At 32.5% G+C, this 20,503-nt stretch overlaps 3 protein-coding genes across 3 annotated transcripts; 1 reads left to right on the top strand and 2 right to left on the bottom strand.

Moving 5' to 3' along the window:
* Window positions 1-519: 519 nt before the first annotated feature.
* LOC106118236 (protein takeout-like) lies at window positions 520-11,452 on the bottom strand. Its single transcript, NM_001312170.1, is given in 5 exon segments — window positions 520-1,581; window positions 2,971-3,104; window positions 4,783-4,931; window positions 8,253-8,344; window positions 11,369-11,452. Coding segments are annotated over 5 exon segments (726 nt in total). The 5' UTR covers window positions 11,421-11,452; the 3' UTR covers window positions 520-1,282.
* On the top strand, window positions 6,973-8,236 carry LOC106118230 (agglutinin-like protein 6). Its single transcript, XM_013312812.1, has 2 exons — window positions 6,973-7,069; window positions 7,251-8,236. Exons 1-2 carry the CDS (start codon window positions 6,998-7,000, stop codon window positions 8,085-8,087), a joined length of 909 nt encoding a protein of 302 aa, XP_013168266.1. The 5' UTR covers window positions 6,973-6,997; the 3' UTR covers window positions 8,088-8,236.
* A 3,336-nt stretch (window positions 11,453-14,788) lies between the features above and the next one.
* LOC106118233 (putative beta-carotene-binding protein) lies at window positions 14,789-19,156 on the bottom strand. Its single transcript, NM_001312153.1, is given in 6 exon segments — window positions 14,789-15,091; window positions 15,354-15,503; window positions 15,788-15,921; window positions 16,358-16,455; window positions 17,528-17,670; window positions 19,038-19,156. Coding segments are annotated over 6 exon segments (756 nt in total). The 5' UTR covers window positions 19,114-19,156; the 3' UTR covers window positions 14,789-14,936.
* Window positions 19,157-20,503: the final 1,347 nt, after the last annotated feature.

Genomic DNA, 20,503 nt, shown 5'->3' with positions numbered 1-20,503 from the left:
GGTTTGCCCTTGATTTCGTTCGCGTTAAGATTTGTATTTTTTCAATAATTATTTTAATGAAAGTAATGATTTTCAAAATCATTATTTTGAAACTTGAACAACAACACCACCGACTCTTTGGTATCAACATCGTCGACGACGCCGGCGCATCCCGCGCCCCCTCAAGACGCGCCCTAAGAGCGCAGGCGCGCAGTGAGCGAAGGGCCGCGTCCGCAAAATAATACCAGTACCATTCATCCTGATGAAGGGCCCCCGATGGGCTCGAAACTAGTCGGTGCCGCCACCGGACGTATATACGTGAGTGTTTAGCCGTGTTTACATATCAGTTTAGTATAATGTCTCACGAAAGTTTGAATAATTCAAAATTATCTATGCGCGTAGTCCACTATCTCAACCAAATTGTTTGTAATAACTTTATAAAATACCTTATATTTCGTCAGTTAATATAGAATATATAGTCTGGATTATCGGTGACATATCATACAAATAAATCAGATTTAACTTACTTTCCAAAATATCTATTTATTTATTAAATCTTATAATACAATTTTTTCAACTAAATAGTTTTTCGTAATGACAATATCAAAGTATTCTAAAAGTATTCTTCTGTAATAAAAAAAAATGCAAACATAAAATATATAATTCCAATCGTAACAAATAGAAAACATTCAAAAAAACAATTACATCTATAAAATACATCCATAGAGATGTCTTTAACTTAAACTACGACTAAAAACAAAAAAAATCGAACTAATTTGAAATTAAATTACACTTACTAATGTCATTTAAGAGATTTTTTTTAATCATAATTTACAACGTGTTGATGGTTACATTATTCATAACTATTACTATCACATTTAAAAATTAAAAATAAACTTATAATTAATTTCAAAACCAATATGAAATATATAATAAATACAAAAAAAAACTAGTATTTATTAAAATGCTGGAATTTAGAGTACTGTGATGATGTAATTAAATTTAAATTTTATTCCAAAAACAACTGAAAGTTGTAACAAAAAATTATGCTAATATCAAATTAATTATTTGGAATATTCAATTTATAGTCACCCTACTTGGTTAAACTGATGACAAAGATCAAAGAAAAGTCACTGACAGCTGCTACAACTGTTACGTATCATTTTACAACCAAAAATCTTACACAGCAGAGACAAATTGGGACTATGAAAACGATATTTATACTTTTAAAATGTGTACCAGCAATTTACAAGAAAAAAATATAATCACACACAATCTAAACTAAAAACCGCTATAACTCGAATCAAGGAAACAGTTCTTTGTACGTGAACTTTGATGTTATTTTATTCGCCATTTCCGTGAAGAGTTCCCCAAGGCTGCGTTCTAAGACAGGACTTATTTCTTGTAGGAATACTTGAGAGTTTTCGTTGATGACCCTGTTTGTAGCGGGTCCCAGGATCGGATCACCGTCGAAGAGATTCGTCAGGTATATTGAAGATTCTCCAACACGAAGCTTGACTTTGAATGGATCGAATGTTAAATATTCATCGTCTCCGCGCTTCTCTTTGTGTCCTCTCATGGTCACGTTGCAAGCGTAATCCTCTGGAATAAAAAAAAATAGTTCTTAAAACTGTTTAAATAAGTGTTTAATAATGTTGACGAAAATAAATACTTGAAAAAAATAAACAGAATTGCAAATATTTTAACTTTCAGTTAAATGTATATCTACTTCAGTTATTTTTAAAGTATAAGTATAATATCAAAGTGTTCTTCAGGCCTAAAAACAAGCACTAGTTTTAATAATTATTTTTCAAGTCAATTTATAAATTTAATATTTTGGCCAATACCGAAATTCTAATTAAATCTAATGTAGGCGCCACTATTATCTGAGTAAACTATGCAAATAAAACGATATGAAATTTACACCTGGCCGATAATGATTTTATAATACACGCAATAAACAAAAACAGAACGCTTACGTCGTAAAATAGAGTCGGTTACCTAGAGCGACGTAACAGCGGTCCGATTAACACACATTCCCTCACCTACTGAACACCAGTCGACTTCGATTCGACAACTACGAAAATCGTTCATATGAAATTCGATTTTCAATTTAGTTATTTATATCCTGTCTTACTATAGTGTATTTTCTAATTTTTCCTACATAAAAATTTCCAGTGTAAAATAATAGAGTTGTATATAAATGGCTGAGAAAAATATTTGTTCTAAAAATTCAGCGTATCACTTTAATTCTTGATAGGCGGAAATAAGGGACGTTGTATAGTAATTAATTGGTTAGGATTGGATACTGGCGTACTAACTTTACCTAATACCAAGCGATACTTAATAGAGCCGAGCAGGTGGCCCTTGCAGACGTCGCCCAACACTCCACACGAAGAAAAAAATGAATATTTGATGGTGTAGCTAACATTTCTAATATTTTTAAATTAGAACATGTAATAAAATTCAATTAAATGCAAATTATGCATGCAGTTTACTGACACTTTATAGTTATAGAAATAAGTCGAACGCGAGCCATCAAGCGCAACAGCCGGCCGGGAGATGCATGTGGCCGGGATGACGAAACTGTGACGAAATAACTCGCACATCTCACTTCATAGCAAAACGTTGCACCATTACTATGGAAATTGTTTACTAATAAATTTATTTTAATACCGTTAGATGATAAAGAAATACACAAACTTTTGTAAAATTTTAATTATAAACACAATATTTATCAATTAAGAATATTATACTTGATGTTATAAAAGAAAGGGTTATAAGAATTGATACTTTATAACACTCAGACTATCTTTGTAAACAACCTTTGAATAGCCAATAGCTAAGTTTACGAATTACTGCGACCTTGAATTCGAACTCCGCTATTACTCATGCTAAAGTTACCTGATTAGCGAAGATTATATGTAAAAAGCATAGTAAATCAGTCATTTATGGTATATCAAATTACATTATCTTGAAATATGTACTCACTGAAGGAGCCAGTGATATTGCCGCGACCCTGTAGACGCAGCAACAGTACTTGGATGTCCATCTTGTACTTGCCATTGAAGTCCAGCCGTGGCAGGAGCAGCTTGAAGTCAAACCGATTGTTGTCAAGGTCTGACCTGGAATGATTACATCAAATACTGTTAGTTTTCATTCAGTTTGATATTAGCCAATTTTTAGATTAAAAACTAGACACAAATTAAACAAAATGAAGGTTAATTTTCGTAAGGAATGAAACACAGCTACAATCTTTTGGATAAATAATTTTGCGCAACAATGCGCAACTAAGTTCTCGCTGTTTGTCAGTAGATGGCTCTAGCAGTAAGAGCTGGTCGATTTTGACATATCCAAAACGTCATGAACCAAGCTTAGACATATGGTAAACAAACCGTTGCGACACATGAGTGATTTTGTTTTCGCATTATATATAATATTTAAACTGGCTTCTATTCATTTAAAAAGAGTAATTGTGAATTTTAAACATTATATAATCTAAAGTGTAAAATTGAAATGATACAGTTTTAGATTAAATAAAATCTAAAATATATTGCATAAAGTTTAAAGTACAAACAACACTAAATGCTGATTCGTTATAAATAATAATAATAAGGTTCCTGTCTCTGCAGCCCTGACCACTGGTCGTTTAAGCCATGGGATTCCGCAGCCGGTGGTGCTCTATTTTTAATATAATATATTTTGTATAATTTTATATTTTATATAAGAAATGTAATATATTAAAAATAAGGTTAATAAATAAAGAAACTAATAATAATAAAATTATTAAAGGCACACATCTTGAATAATTCGTAATACTCTTGTTGTTACTTGAAAATAATCTGATGACAATTTTGTCGCAATTAGTATTCTCTACATTTTCAAGGTAAAAATGACAGTTGCATATAAATGATGTTTTAATCTGTCGAATATACGATAGGTATAAATGATTTATCGAAGGTGGATTATACGGCTGCCTACACAACATACGTGCAAAGAATTAGATACGAGTAGGTTATGTGGTAGGACAATAGAAGTTATATGAATTTCTTACTTGAACAAGAATTACAGAAATATAAAATAACCCTAACTAAAAACCGGGATATTTGTTGCCACTATGAGTCTATATTACGAGATATAGTACAAAAATAAATTGTTTTAAATTATAAAAAATATATTTGCTTTTTGCTAAAATATTTTTTTTCGCAGGTAATTGTTATTGTTTTCCGTTAATTATGTATTGTTGTTTTATTATAACAATTGACCAATTCTCACGTAGTGCCCGCAAATTAGATATCGGAATTTGTCACACGTATTTGTAACACGTATGTACTGTACTTGATACAAATAATACTGAGTGCACACTGGACGAAAAAATTAAAACGTATTTGTTTTTCATTGAAAATTTTATTTATAAAATGACATAAGTAATTAGATGGAAAGAGGTCGTTTTGAAAGACACGAGTGAGTGCCAAATTTCAGAAGAAGATGTCATGGACAGAGCGAAGTGGAAGAGACGGGTTAGGAAAGCTGAACCCACCACTATGTGGGATGCAAGCTAGGCAGAGAGAGAGAGAGAGAAAGAGAGAGAGAGAGAGAGAGACATAAGTAATTAATAAATTAAACCACGTGATTTAAGTTACTTGTTTTGCATTTTTATTCCTAAATTTACTCTCCCAATTTCAAAAATCTTGAAAGGATAACGACTATTAACGACACTTATATTGTAATTAAATAGGATTGACTTTCAATTTTAGTTTTATTTAATTTTATTTTTTTTTATTTAATTAAGATCACACTTACTTTAGCTCCTCAATGATGAAGTTACTGGGACCTCGCACTTTGACGTCATTGACGACCGCAGTGAGTTTGGCGCCCTGCGGACCCCGCGCAAGTGCGATCTGGCCGAGGCTGAGCGGCTCTATACCAGGCACGTCCAATTCGGGAATACCCTGAAATTTATTAGAATCGCTTATCAGCCACACAAACTCGAAGATCGTGTTAAAAGTATATTTAATAGTGTTTTTTGACGTCAAGGGCAAAAGAGCAATGGAAACAGCGATCATCGCTTCCCCTATATGTATATCCGCAACAGAGAAACTGCAGATGCATTGCCGGCATTTGTGAAATAGAGATAGACAAATGAAAAACGTCTGAGAATTCTCAGAACCTAGTCGTCGCAAAATCTTTCTCTGAAAACACAATTTCAAAAGCTATCGAGAACGTAAGCTCTTTGGTAACAAAATGGTCAGTGGGTCGATGTTGAAATGATGCTTTAAGCTTCGTTTACAATATGCAGATCGTAAATACGAGACAAAGAAACGAAGGATGTATTTGTGATACAGATTATTATATCTGTGAGTTTTGAATGCAGTGTATTTTATGTTTCTGTTTTGGCAAAGAGAATAAATGGGATAAAACAAATATTAATTCAGAGTAATCGGAGCCTACCAAGATAATTTGCGAGGAAGTATTCGTAACGTCATAGACTAAATTTATCAAAATTTGTAGAAGTACGAATCTAGTTTTTTTTCGGTGACACTACGAACACTGTCTCGAAAATTTTCGTGCTAGACCTTCTATTATTATATATCTTCGCTTGTTGTTGACATTTCTATCTTCAAGCAACTTGACATACAATCTCTCTCTGATCTCTGATCGTTACGAAACTTCTTTGACATTGACATACATTTCTTACGATATACGCAAAAAATCGTACAAAATATGACACGTCATTATTTACAGTTATACAATGCGACTTTTATTTACTATTAAATGATATTTCAACCAATGACATCTTATTTAATAATAATGCGAAAGTATAGATGGAGATCCATCAATCTTGGATGGATGTTTGTTTAAAGGTATCTCCGAAACGGCTCAACGGACCTTGATGAAATTTTGCACAGATGTAGAACTTAGTCTAGGAGAACAGATAGGCTATTAAGTTTTTTTTTATTACCGCGCGGACGGTGTCGTGAGCGACAACTAGCCTTACATATAAAATTCTCGCGTCGCAATGTTAGTTAGTCTCCTTCAAAACAGCTTAACCGATTTTTATGAAATTCTATACACATATTTAGTAGGTCTAAGAATCGGCTGCTATCTATTTTTTAATCCTGCACGGACAGAGTCACGGGCGATAGCTAGTAGTCAATAATTATATCAATAAATCATAGACAGTAAACATAACTCAAACAGACCTTGGTTATAAACAAGTTTAAGAAATATTGGATATTCAACATCCAATAATACAAACTAATTATGAATTTTTGTAACAACGCCATTTGTAATTACAAATGAAAGGTATTAGGATATCCTATTATGGCAATTTACGCGCAGAAACTAAACGCATGTTATATGAATCGCATTTTGCAACAACAGTATTATCCTCGAATGTTTTGAAAGCACTGTCGCTTACAATATTTATTTTACTTTTTTTTTATTAAACAAAAGAATATTATTTAAGTACTTTTTGTGGACCGCGGACTAAAAAAATAAAGCCTATGTGTTCTTCTAGAGTATGTTCTACATGGCATATTTCAACGAGATCCATGCAGCTGTTCTAGAGACAACAACAAACAATCATGCATCCATCTATCCATCCTAACATTCGCATTTATAACATTAGTAAGATGATGACAATCTTTTTAGCTATTTTGCAGTTTTAGATTCATTAAAATATTTTTAAATTTATTTAAACTAGAGCACAGGCGCAAAAACTAGATAACAAATGTGCGTCATTTGCCACTGTGTCATATATGACGACTTATTAAAAACAAATTTCTATTATTTGGCATGAAGACATTCATTCAACGGATTAATACCTTTATTATTTAGTACTTAACGCTTAAGTTCCCTTGAACCACTTCAAATTTTTATCTGCAAGCTTTAAAATTAATAAAGGAATACGTGCCTTCACGGGTGTCGATAAGAAAATTAACAATGAATTAAAGAGCAATGACGAGGAGCTGAGCGCTTCAACTGCTTTGTATATAAGGAATGGATTGCATTTCGTATGAGATTGTTTGCTCTAAATATGGGCCGACATCAAGTGGCACTGTGTGTTACCTTGGCGCTTTTCTTGCAGGTAAGGTTTAGTTGTAAAACAAAAATATTTTTTAACAAATTATTACTTCGATTTCGTAAAATTTTTTTTTTTTTTAAATAGTAAGTTTTACTTTTTTTACTTTACCCGCTAAGCAAAAAAACAGTCCATACTTATAATACATACAGCGATGTCATAGACAAGTATTTATGTTTTTTTTCAGGTTCTGGAGCTTCAAGCGAGCGAATGTAATAAAAGAACAACTTTTATACAAATAAGAATACCACAGAAAACAAATGTGGCCGTAAAGTATCCAAAAGAAATAGATCCTGTACAATTCGTACCATTCCCTTACAATCCTTCGGGATCTGGATGTATGAAATGTCAGGGAATGACGTGCACAAAATGTGTTTACACCAAAAACTCTCAGTCGACTACAAATATTCATGCAAGAAAAACAAACATCATCATTGATATTAAAGGAACTAAGAGATTCAATGAAAGTATTGCTGATGCAGACAGTTCTTATGATGATACTTCGGCTGCGAAAGTAGATGGTACAATTGTTGGAATATATGATAAAACATCAGCAGCTAGCCAGAGTGGTGCTACAGCGAAGTCGGGTGACAATGGAAACTCATCAGCTGCAGTTGCCTCCGGTACTGCACTATCACAAAGCGATATACTAGCTGCTATTGATGAGGAAGAGATCAATAAACTAGATGGCAGTAAATCCCATGTAGAAGATGTATATGTACTGAGCGAAGACATTTCTACAGCTAATGCTAATAGTACATCAGCCAGTGAAGGTGAGGATAAAAACGAAAATGGTACATCAACGCTTTCAAAAACAGATGACACTCAATCTACTACAACGATTGTTGAAAAGGATTCAGGCAATACAGCAGTTCCTGCAGACGCGAGCGGTACAACGACAAATGATTCAAGTCAACCAGCAAGCCCTGGCAATGATAATCCTGCACCGTTACCCGATACAAGCGCTAATCCTGGAACTGATGCTTCTGCCGTTGATAAAAAACCAGATAATACTGGCACATAAAACGCAAGCACACGAGTCTTTAAAACGTCCTAAACAGTTCTATGGAAATGTTTCTAAATAAGAAGATAACCAACATAACCACGTAGATATTATATTACATAGCCTTGTAATTAACGAACAAACTAAAATAAAATATTATTATCTAATAATCATAGTGTATTTTACCTTAATCATCTTTGGCCGCAGTTCTTCTACGGAATTCATGATGCATTTATCCACATTAGGATCATTTCGCTGGCATACTTTGATGTAGGAAGCTGAAATAAAAAAAATAATTCGTAAGTATCATTACTGAACACTATTTATATTATAATTTATTATCCATAATTAATTTTATTTATTTATTAATTAATAAAATAAAGTTTTCAATTATAATTAACAAACTATAAGTACAAAAGCAAATTTGCGCATAATGTTATACCTGCATATCATCAGTTCATAGTACCTCTCTTATCTATGCAATAAAATATCAAAGCTACTGTACTACAATCACGAGTTCCCATATGATTAGTTTTACGATGTATATTACTGATTGATTTAATATTATAAATTCATCACAACTTTAATAACCTTCAAAGCATACCTTACTCAACAACAAATAAATTAAATTCGATCAACTTGTTATGTTTACATAATACTAGTAGAATACAAGCAAACCAGTTTTCCCAGGGTTCCCACTTTCGCTGAATGAGAACAAGACCAGTCGGGTATTGATTATATCATAGATTTACATTAACGTAATCACGATTCACGTTGTAAATAGATACAACAGCTGGATGACAGCTAAATGGAATTCTTTAGAACTATTCTTGGCTGTAACAACATTATTATAATTTATAAAATAAAAGTTAGGATTCAATCCCAACTTTATAAATGGTTACAAGAATGACAGAATGTTATATTTGCCTATTTAGTCAGGGGACCTAGTATCTATCACAAATATTTACGACACGCGCAATCGTGCGGTTACCGACAAAATATGTCATGTATGAGATTTGTTGGTGTACTTTATGCCCGGTAAGGGCGCTGCACAAATTTTAATACTTTGGTCGATTAAAACGTGCTGAATATTTTTTTCTATGTAAACAACGATTTAAATCTTTTCGATTAAATATGAGATACGTAAATAAAAAAGGAAATTATCCGTCTAACCTTCCGATGGAAGAATGATGGAGAGTTTTTAACATATAATTGCTGAATCGTGTGTCCATTTAAAATTGCGTTAAAGTTTAAACATAAAAAGATAAACACAATTGACCTCAGCTAGGCTTACATTGAAAAATAAAGACAAACAATCTAGAAAATTTAGACCAAGGTCAAATACTGTACACGACTACCATCAACATACGTAAATATTCTCACAATTTTTTTTATTTAGGACTCGTGCACTACTACTGCTAACTGTGGTCTAGTAAGACCATAGAAGCACCGACCATAGTGCACGAACTCTGTTTTGTCAAAGGTAATGACAGGGACGATGATATGTTTTATACAGAGATTTTAGTCTCAGAAATCAACGGTTAGAATGTTTTATTTGTTAATAACAGTCACAACCGTTACCAAACGCAACCCTCAGCCAATCGTCACCAAAATGGTGAAAATCAATTATCCATAAAATTTTATAAAGCGGAAGAGTTTGTTTAAACGCGCTTATCCCAGGAACTACTAGTCCGATTTGAAAAAATCTATTTATGTTTATAGTCCATTTATAGAGGATGGCTTTAGGCTACATAACATTACGCAGCGACCAATAGTTTTTTTTAATTCCGCACAAACAGAGTCTCGGGCGACAGCTAGTTAACCATAAAATACTAAAGCCAGTGGTATTTGAGCATATTTTTAATTTAATTTTTTTATAATTTGAAAGGGCCTCTACTACCAACCAGCAAACGTACTCGTATAAATAAAATAGTAATCGAAAATGCTGTATTAAAACTTCCGGATTGAACAAACGCCGCACGTGGAAGAGATCTACAGCCTTTCACGCACATATCAGGATTCATATCATTGGCTTCGGATAATACGTATCACGTAATTGGATCCTATTAACAAGATCTCCATGAATGTCGTCAGAGAAAAGTTATTTCAAGAGAATTCGGATCTTATACTGAGTTATATACCATCTATGTAAAAATATATAATACTAGATAGGTCAGCTGGACTATTAAAAGGAAGTGTTTTTATTATGGCATCGTAGGGTCTAACTACAGCTAATTTTATATATATACATGTATATATTATAGTAAGTAAATAAGCATTATCGTATAGTACATACAGAAATGTTACTGAAGGTCTGGTTCTAATTTTTGATTTAAATCTAATAATTTTTTTATTACTGTACTAAACAGTTTTTATAGCTGCATCGTTTTTGATGCTAAAAGACAATTTTCAGGATATGATTAAATTAAATACATCATATCGTCTTCAAAATTGAAAAGTGTGATAGTTTAATGATCGATAGATTAATTCTGATACATAACTCCTTATTAATTAAGGAATTAGCAAACGATCCTGTCGGTGGCCATTGTGTTTGAATTGAATACGGTAGTAATAGCAGTAAAATTTCCTATAAAGTTATATATTGAAATCTTCTTGTTTTTATGCCCTCTGCGGTTATTTTGGAACTACGTATTGAGCGCTCCGTTGACGAGCAAAACTAAGCTATTATTTTGTCTTTCATGGTATTACTTAAACGTCGCGATAGTCAACCTGTCGCAATTGTTTGTCAATATTTTGCTACCAACCGATTCTGGTTTCGCCGTAAACTCTTCCATAGTGTAGTTATAATGTTTTTCTTTTAAACTTCAGTCGAATTACAATTATATTGTCGGAAAATTTTAACCAATCTATTTTATTTTTACATACGCCAATTTATGCAAAGAAAAAAATAATATTTGCCATTAAACTATGTCAAACGTCACTAAAAAGGAATATCTGTATCTCATAAAAAAATCATGCACGTGAAAAATTAATTACACATTTTCAAAAAACATAAAGAAATACGTACTGATTTTTCATGAGATTCATGCCACGGCAAATAAAATACAGTTTTTAAAGTAAAATATTATCGTGACGCGTTGAAATCTTATACTCTATCCGAGACGTATCCAAAATGTCGTATTTTTGGTTTCACTTTAAGATCATTTTTCTATCAATTTCAATGACAAAAATTACATACAACTCTTAATTGTTCTATTAGATTTTTATGAAATAATTTGCAAATAAACATACAAACATGTAAACATGCAAACGTACATAAAAGTCATACATATATAACTTACGTATTTCAGCGGTAACCAAAGGTAAAGCTATAAGTAGCACTGTCGATAACATGTTTAAAGTTGCACAAACGCGTGAATAATATGTTACGAGGGACCGGCCAGCCGGGGCGCGATGTCGGCTGCCACTGATACAAGAGCCAGCTACGACCAGCCGCGGGCTCCACCACGCTCTCCGCGCCTGCGCTAAGGACGCGCGTGAGTGGTCGTCAGCCCTTCTATTCTGGATCGCTCCTTGAATCGATTGCGATATCAATATTTGCGATTCGGTTCATTGGCACCTCAATGGCTTAAGATTTAGGGCAGTGACTTTGCAATTTCTTTTATACGTACGCACTGATTTACGCAGTAATCAATCTTAAATACTTTACTCAAGCTAAACTTCTAAAAATTAATAGTATTTCTCAACAAAATAAAAAGTTTTACTTCTTTTAATTACGAATTGCAACTGCGAAATTTCCCCAGTTAAATCATGGCGAAGACATTGATGAAATGTTTGGCCCAGTGCAAATAATTTCATCAATGCCTTCGCCTTACTTTATTAATTAATCCATTGTTTAAGTCCTACGTCATGAAATAATGTATTAGATATCCTGATTACTGAGATCCGCACATTGCAGTGTATGGAAGGAAGCGACATGTCCTGGAAACGTGCCCGCAGCAACGCCGGTGCAATGCCGGTGTAGCTCACGTGCTGCGCTTCCGCTCTGTACCAACCTCCTTTGCTTCATGAAACTTGAACGTACATTACAAACTCTTAATTATGTGTTTTGTATGTTAAATGCTTATTTTAGCGCCTGAACATGAAATAGCAATTACTTTGTACTGCAACTTAAAGGAGGTGATTGTAATTTATGCTATAATGCAAAAGTTAAATACAGTAAAATAACTTTTTCAGTTTTTTTTTTCTTTATATGTATATTTTAATTGGAGTTCCCATAATCCTCAATATATTTTTAATCTACATATATTATGATTTTTTTCTTAATTTACTTCTAAAGAATGGACTTACAACAAACGGAAAGTTTTAAAAGAAATTATTTATTGAATTATGTTTTCATTTGCTTCGTCTAATTAATGGTATTTTAATAGTTTTAAAGATAATATTTCCATTGTCGTTAATAGCTATTATATTTTTATCCTTTAAATTTAAGATAAAACGTCTGTCACATAAAAATTAACAAGCTATCTCTCTTGTTTCCTCATCGTGATAAAAAAGCACTCTCTCGGTCTAAACATCCCTGACCTGAAACGATGGCCTTTACGTAAAATGTTTTCGCAAATACTAAGCTCGGATTAAAAAACTAACAATAGTTTTTTTCCTGATAAATGTTACAGAAGTAAAACAAATTGGATTATCATCGAAATTATCTAATTTATTTACAAGCAAAATACAACCCATATCTGCACTATATATGTATTTTATGTTTTTAAGTAAATCAGATTATGTAGCATTATTAACTTGTTTAAAGAATATACGCATAATCAAGTTTTCAACTGTTTTTTCACGTTGTTTGGGTTGTTAAAAAGCACATGATAAATTATCGACGTATGTTTTGGTATGTTACATGGTAAATATATCGTGCTGAGAGAGAAAAACAGATGAAGATCACTTTCGAAGTTTCGAGGGCAAATATTTTAATATCTCCAATGGAACACAACGGAACTCTTCAGCTCCGAGCTTTATCGTGTTGGTATAGCGATGTGACGATATGGCGGTGTAGCAGTGTTTTGACTTGCCGGCATGGCGGTGTGTCGGCAACGCAGGTCGCCTTGACCAGCCGGTTGCTTCACCGCCGCCGCTCGCCACCGCCTGTTCCGTAGGAAACTCACCTAACGTCGACATTCCAACAGCTATTACCACATTTTTGCCAATTACTCTCATCGTGTACTTTAATTTAATAAAACAGCACGTAAATGGCAAATAACGTCATACTATGACATAAAATTAATTAATAATATTAAGTAACTAGCTGTCGCCGGCGACGCCGTGGTATTAAAAAATAGACTTAATAGTCTATTTTTTAATACCACGCGAGTAACCTATGACTCCTTCCAGTCTATGTTATACATCTGCGCCAAATCTAATCAAGATCTGTTGACCTTTTTCGAAGATACCTTCTAACAAATATCCGTCCATCCGTCTAAACTTTTGAATTTATAATAATAGTAAGATATTTAATTCTTTGTCATTTTGAATCTCTTGGTATAACTGACACCTTATGGTGGCTCAAAGTGTTTGTAAAGGTGCAAAAGGCCCTTAGTAACCTCTTAATTTATTAAACTCAAGGTTTCATATCTCAGTTTAATTACATCATATTGGAGAGTTATTGCTGTTGTTTGAGATATCTATGTGTGTATGGTCACTTCTCATTGTATAAACCGATTTCTCGTTTGCAGATTTTCATCATCATCATCAGCTCACTAAGTCCCCACAGAGGGGCTCGGAGCCTACCCTAAGTTAAGGGTGATTAGGCCATAGTCAACCACGCTGGCCAAGTGCGGGTTGGTTGACTTCACACATATCTTTGAATTTCTTCTGAAATATATGTAGGTTGCATCACGATGTTTTTCTTCACAGTAAGAACGTCGTATAAATGTACATATATAAATTAGAAATCGAAAAACACATTGGTACATAGTGGGATTCGAACCCAGGACCTGCAGATTACAAGTCAAGTGCTTGACCCCTGAGCCACCGACGCTCTTGCAGATTTTACTATAGATAAAACAAAGTATACTCTGGTACTCCGCCTAAAAAATGCAACGCCAATGTTACATATATATAAATAATAACTGTACAAATATAACTTAGCAATATAATAAAACTGCAAGCAAACATTGTTGCAACATATTGTCTTACAATCAACAAGTAAGTAACCATTAACAAAATTGGCCAATATTTTTACCTTGAATATTATATTAGCTTTCAGTGAACGAAGTATAAATTAATTCCAGTAAGATCGTACAGAGAATTTTAATTTATAAGAAAAATAGCTGTCAACTTTTGACAGATATCTTTTCTCTTTTAAAATGACCTCGGGATATATTATGCCAGGATTTTATTTATAAAAACTCCTTTTGTAACCACCAAGTATTCTACAGTAAAACAAAAAAGTATAATATTAAAATAAATTCCAGCTTGTTACCTTCACGCGTTTTTGAGAAAAAGGGTCTTGACAGACGGACGGACGGACAACAAAGTGATCCGATAAGGGTTCCGTTTTTTTCCTATGAGGTACGGAACCCAAAAACTACATTGTATCAAAAATGAATTCAAAACATATATTTTTTAAACTATAACGCCAGCAAAAAAATTAAATATTACATTAGTTCAATTAACTTAAGGCTAAATGATAATTTAATTTTAATTTAATTACAAATAAATATACAAATAATTATACGAAATATGATTTAATGGATATTCAGTAAACGATTAATTCCTTAATAATAATCGGTAATCTCATCTTTCAACAAAAATATCAAGAAATATCACAAAACTTTTTTTTATTTATTAGAAATATGTAATACAAGGTATAAAATTTATATTACGAACATAAAAATTACAAATTTACGGTTTAGGAAACAACTCATCGTAAGGTATATCCTTCGTTACTTTATTGGCCGCGTCCAGAATAATAGTAGACACGCCTTTCTCAGCGAATGGTTTAGCCGCTTTCAGCAGTTCAGCTTTGTTTTCATTCAACGCCATATTTGTTGCATCTTCTAAAAAAAGAAATTAAAAAATTTCGTCCCATAAGTACGTTATACGTAAAATTTTAAGTATTCCTTACTAAGTTTCCATACTAAAATAAATAAATATTTGTCAACGTACGAAATTATTTGAGATTAAAAAATCATACTTGCAAGGTCAAATTATGGTTCTTTTTTTCCAATTAAATACACTACTTTTGTTGATTCTTAGTAGGAATCTAATTTATATCTTCTAATTTATATTTTATTGCTTCTGAAAATAACTGGTCCTTACCCAAAGCTTTATCTCCATTGAAAAGTCCTTGGAGTTTGATCTTATAGTCCCTTATAGTAATATCTGTGTCGATGCTTGTAAACTCAATGTATTCGACGCCATCTCTCTCCACTATTTTGATTTTCATAAACGCATCAACGTTACATTTAACTGAAAACAAAAATAATTAATTTTGTATTTCTGTACGATTAAAACATAAATACTAAAAACAGTTTAAATTTCTTTTTAATACATTTAAGAACAGATGACAGTTGCAGATGCCTTTTGACAGTGGTCTCCTAACATCAAATAATTCGCTTGCTCATTTGACACCGTATTCCATTTAAAAAAAATACTGAATAAGGGAACACTTTGAACAATTCAACTTATGTTTACTGCTCACTCCTTTAAGGTTAAGCGTCGTGAAAGGATTTAAAGAAGAAATGGTAACTAACTTGCATCTGCAACGAGTGTCCCCTCTCCGCGGATGGGCAGAAGCAAGAATTGTATGTCCACTTTGTATTTCCCTTCGAAATGCAACCGCGGGAATCGTACACGGGCACGGAACGTTAAATTTTCTAGATCAACCCTGGAAAAAAAATACAATACGGTCATTACGAAAATTGAATAAAAGATGGCAAAATAATTATAGACACATCTCGTGTAAAACTGAGATTAACAGCGAAGCAAAAATATTTTAAAGCTTACATTTAACAATAGATGGCGTTAATTTCTATAATTTAAAAGTACCGTGAGTTTCCACTGCGAAACACCGGTACGAGAAACAATGTCTCTGTTTTTTCAAAGAAAATGAGTAAAGTAGGTACATGTTTTTATTTTGACAGTGTAAATGCACTTAAAAGATTGAATGACAAGATAATTTTAAGGCAAATTGCCTTGATGACCGTGAATTATAGTAATTTAAAAATTATGAGATAACATCATGCAATTACAGAGTTAAAGAAAAGACGGCAATTATTTAACATGATATCCGTTGGCACGGTGAAAATGTATTTCGCACTTACTCGACATGTTTCAGGCTAAAGTTGCCAGCTCCAGAAACTTTGATGTCCTTACCCACAGCCTGGAATGCTCGGCTGTTGCTTCCCACTGGTGGGGCTATCTGCCAAAAAAAATCACAAATTTTATTTTCATAAAATATTGATTGTGATATTGTATTTAGGTTAACCATTTCTGTAGTTGTTTTCGAGATTATTAGAAAAGTAATCATCGTATTTTTTGTATATAAAATGAACAATTCATTTGTTTTACCGTTTACGTAATTAAATGAATGCTATTTAAGCTCAGGTGGGAAATAAGACTTATAGCAAGGAAGCTGTGATCAATTGAAATCCACATAATAAATATTCAATGTTTCAAACGACTTATAAATAATTCTTTGTATAAACACAACATAGTCACGCCATATTGCTTTCAACCAGTTAATCATTGTTTCTATATGTTTACGATTCGTGCGGAAAATTTTTAAATGATTAATTATGAGTATTAAGTTTTTAAAATATAATTATTCTTTAAATTTCATTCTAAATCAAAAACAAATATAGAAACAAAAAAGAATCTGAAATATTGAATCTAATAGTTAAGTAAATTTCCAAAATTGTTTCGGTAATTATCGTGGTTACGTAGTACATATATTTCTTTTCCAATAAGTAACTACTCAATTATAACTACATTAAGAAAAAAATCTATTTATAGTCTTATTTACTAGATTTTTTTAGTATTTTACACTGTATTGTTGTCGGCGTCTATCACTGTTAAAATCTAATGTTAAAGTTAAAAGAATGTGACAATAATTCACACTTTAATTTATGTTAATTGTTATTTACCTCGATTTAATTTCTATATAAGCAATTTAAAATATACATCCTTATTTCTATAATTACATATAGTCTTAAATCTATAATATGATATAAAATAAAGTATTAAAAAAACGAATAATTCACTAAAATATGTTAATAAAAGGTGTCCCTTTAGGCAAGGTCCATTGTTATTTAGTTCATTTGAAATTTGCTAATACTTCATGCAATCATTCCAACTAACCTCTACTAGGCTTGGCGATTGGCGGGAATCGAACACAAAACCAATGTCCGTGTATTTTAATCAACTTCCAACCTTAAGTTACGCTATTTCCGTCATGTGGAATTATTACTTTAAATGTATATATTTATAAATACCTCATGAATATAGAAGGGGTCAAGACTAGGCACATTGAGCTCGGGAATGCCCTCCACCAGCTTTGGTCGCAGCTTCTCAATGGAGTCGCGAACGCACTCGTTCACGGTGTCCTGATCACGCTTGCATACTTGGATGTACTCCGCTACGACAAAAAATATTTAACTGACAAACGGTGTCATTAAGCGCTCACTAATCGTGAGTTTTTGACGCCAAAATCACTGTATAAAATATATCGTCATACGCTGTATGCATTTCCGATACCAAATTCTCTGGATAAAATACATTGTCACCCTTGTCTTTCATCTTAGATGAAACAGAGATAACAATATATTTTATACGGAGATTTTGAATTCACAAACCCATGGTAGATAGTGTAGTTTTTGTTGTGAGTAATTTTAATGAGAATTTGGTTGATAAATCTTCAATAGTCGTGATTACAAGTGAATTTCCGTAGGCTAGTTATGACCGAATAATATGGCATGTACTTAATCGTTCACTACGTATCCTATAACATTATCGCTCCTGCAATCAAGTAGATAATGAACCATTGCTTCCTACACAACAATTACTAAGTACCAATAACTTGTTAGTACGGTTATACAATTTTTTCATCAGATATTGCCTTCATTGGGATCGTAAAATGTGTGAAAGGACAAATTATTATATTGACACTGGAGTAGGTTACCTCAATTTTCTTACTACAAACGGACGAAGTCGCGAACGACAATATAGTACCCAATTGTCAATTATATTAAGATAGACAGCTTGAAATGATGTTAAGAACGGCGTTAGACTACTCAAGTGTCTATGGTTCACAGTGGAAGAAGCCATGCTATTAAATTATATGTGATTTGTCGACCCTGACCCTAAAATTCAGTCCTCTGTGGTGTACATATATGTTTACAATGCAATTCAATAACATGTTGCAATTTTCGTTTAAATTAAATTGAGTTATTTCTTACTTTTTAGAATCCACATATAACTTCTAGAATTCGGTACCGGTACAAACGAATTTATTTAATTTAATTGCATTAATATTATACAATAATAAATAAGGCTAATTTAATTTAATATTTTTTTTCAAGATGCATACATAAAATGTTGTTTTAATTAATTTTTTATATCCGACTTCTTGCTAATGTTATAAATACGATTGTTTGGATCGGCTGCATGGCTACCGCTGAAAATTGGGATAGAAGTAGCACTTAGTCTAGAAGAACGCATAGTCTACTAATTAAGTTTTATTTAATCAAAGGGACAGGTAGTCAGTCATTTAGGAAACCAGGGATGCCAAATCGCAACAATGAAAATCCGTGGTTCCTGTTCTTGGGTCCTTTGAGCTACGGGCATGGGCGTAACTGTTTTTGTTTATTTAAAAAATAAAAATGACATTTACGAAACCGGAAAAAACATTAAGAATATAATTAAATTTTGAATAAGTTAAAATGATTATTAGAATGAATTATTAATAGTGTAAATGAATTATTACCAAAAAAAATGTAAACTTACGTATTTTGGAATAACATTGCTCATGACAAGTTAATATCACAAATAGAAAAACTATAAATTTATTACGGGACAGCATTTTAAAACAAATTATATGCAGAAAGATGAAATAACCGACTATGACAAAGGCTAAATAAGCACTATGCAGTCGTGTACGATGTACGATTATTATATATGTCGGCATATGAAATAGGTTATTATTAACAAGTTCAAGGCAACTGCATCGTGCACAAATAACATACATCATCAAAACATTACTATTAATAATAGACATTTTTATTTTGATTTAAGCGTTGTTAAATGACTCTTTTAACACGAAAGAATAGTTCCAGCTATTTTACATACTTTTTAAAACTCTCTTTTTCAATATCGCTCACCTGCGATTTCGTCAGCTTAATATTAAAGAGCCTATAGCACCCATCAGATACCTTATCGTTAAACTTTATACTTAACACAAATACTTTTCCAATACTTTAAACAATTACAATTAATATCTGTAAGAAAGTTCACACTCGACAGTCGAAACAAAAAATACGATCAAAATAAAATAGCATACGCCCAGAGTCAAACGGCTGAAGTTATTAGAGACACATTTTTGGATAGAAGATTACCTACTTTCTTACGAAGAAAGTGTTTTGAATTATTAGATGTAGAGACATACAATACATGTAGATTTAGGGTGTCAATTTTTAGGGTTCCGTACGTCATAGGAAAAAAACGGAACCCTTATAGGATCACTTTGTTGTCCGTTCGTCTGTCAAGACCCTTTTTTTGGTATTAAAAACTTAAGCATGGTAAGACCTCGGGTATAATTTGCTAGTGACATATTATTTTAGACTGTTGTCCCACACTGAGCCCATGGCTGGCAACGCTATGACTCCACATACATAAAAATAACTTACGACATATCTGCTATAATAAATCTCTTATATCAAGATGTCAGTATTTTTCGAACTAGATGTTCAAGGTAACTTTGTAAAAACCAAACAAGGAAAACTTCTAACTGTGGAAAATTTTTATTTTTTATTTGGACATCGCAAAAAAGTACAAATTTGTAACTAAATGACCTTGCAATAATATTTGATGCTAGCGGTAGCCCGCGACTTCGCCAGCGCAGAAGTACGTAGCCTAAGTTCCTCCATCACTTATAACTTTCCAATAAAAGTCGCTCTATCATCAAATACCGGATTAAAAGGCAATTACCGGAGAGGTAGACAGACAAAAAATATAAAAATTGCATTTTTCTCATGAGTAAAGCAAATACATTGTGTTCGCGATTTTTTTTTATGTTACATACAGACACTGCAATTTAGTTTTTTTTTATAGATAGATGTTTTATGTGATAGGTACAGAACACAATTACTACCTAGTTTAATTACTTAAGCTAATCTAGTTAATTTTTTGAATGCATTTAGAACAGAGTAAAGCATGGAGAAGCATGTTTTGTATTATTTTCGTAAAATTAGATT

Source organism: Papilio xuthus, unplaced genomic scaffold (genome assembly GCF_000836235.2).
Source record: "Papilio xuthus unplaced genomic scaffold, Pxut_1.1 DF827597.1, whole genome shotgun sequence".
Lineage (NCBI taxonomy): Eukaryota > Metazoa > Arthropoda > Insecta > Lepidoptera > Papilionidae > Papilio > Papilio xuthus.
This window is presented reverse-complemented; position numbering and strand designations above follow the sequence as displayed.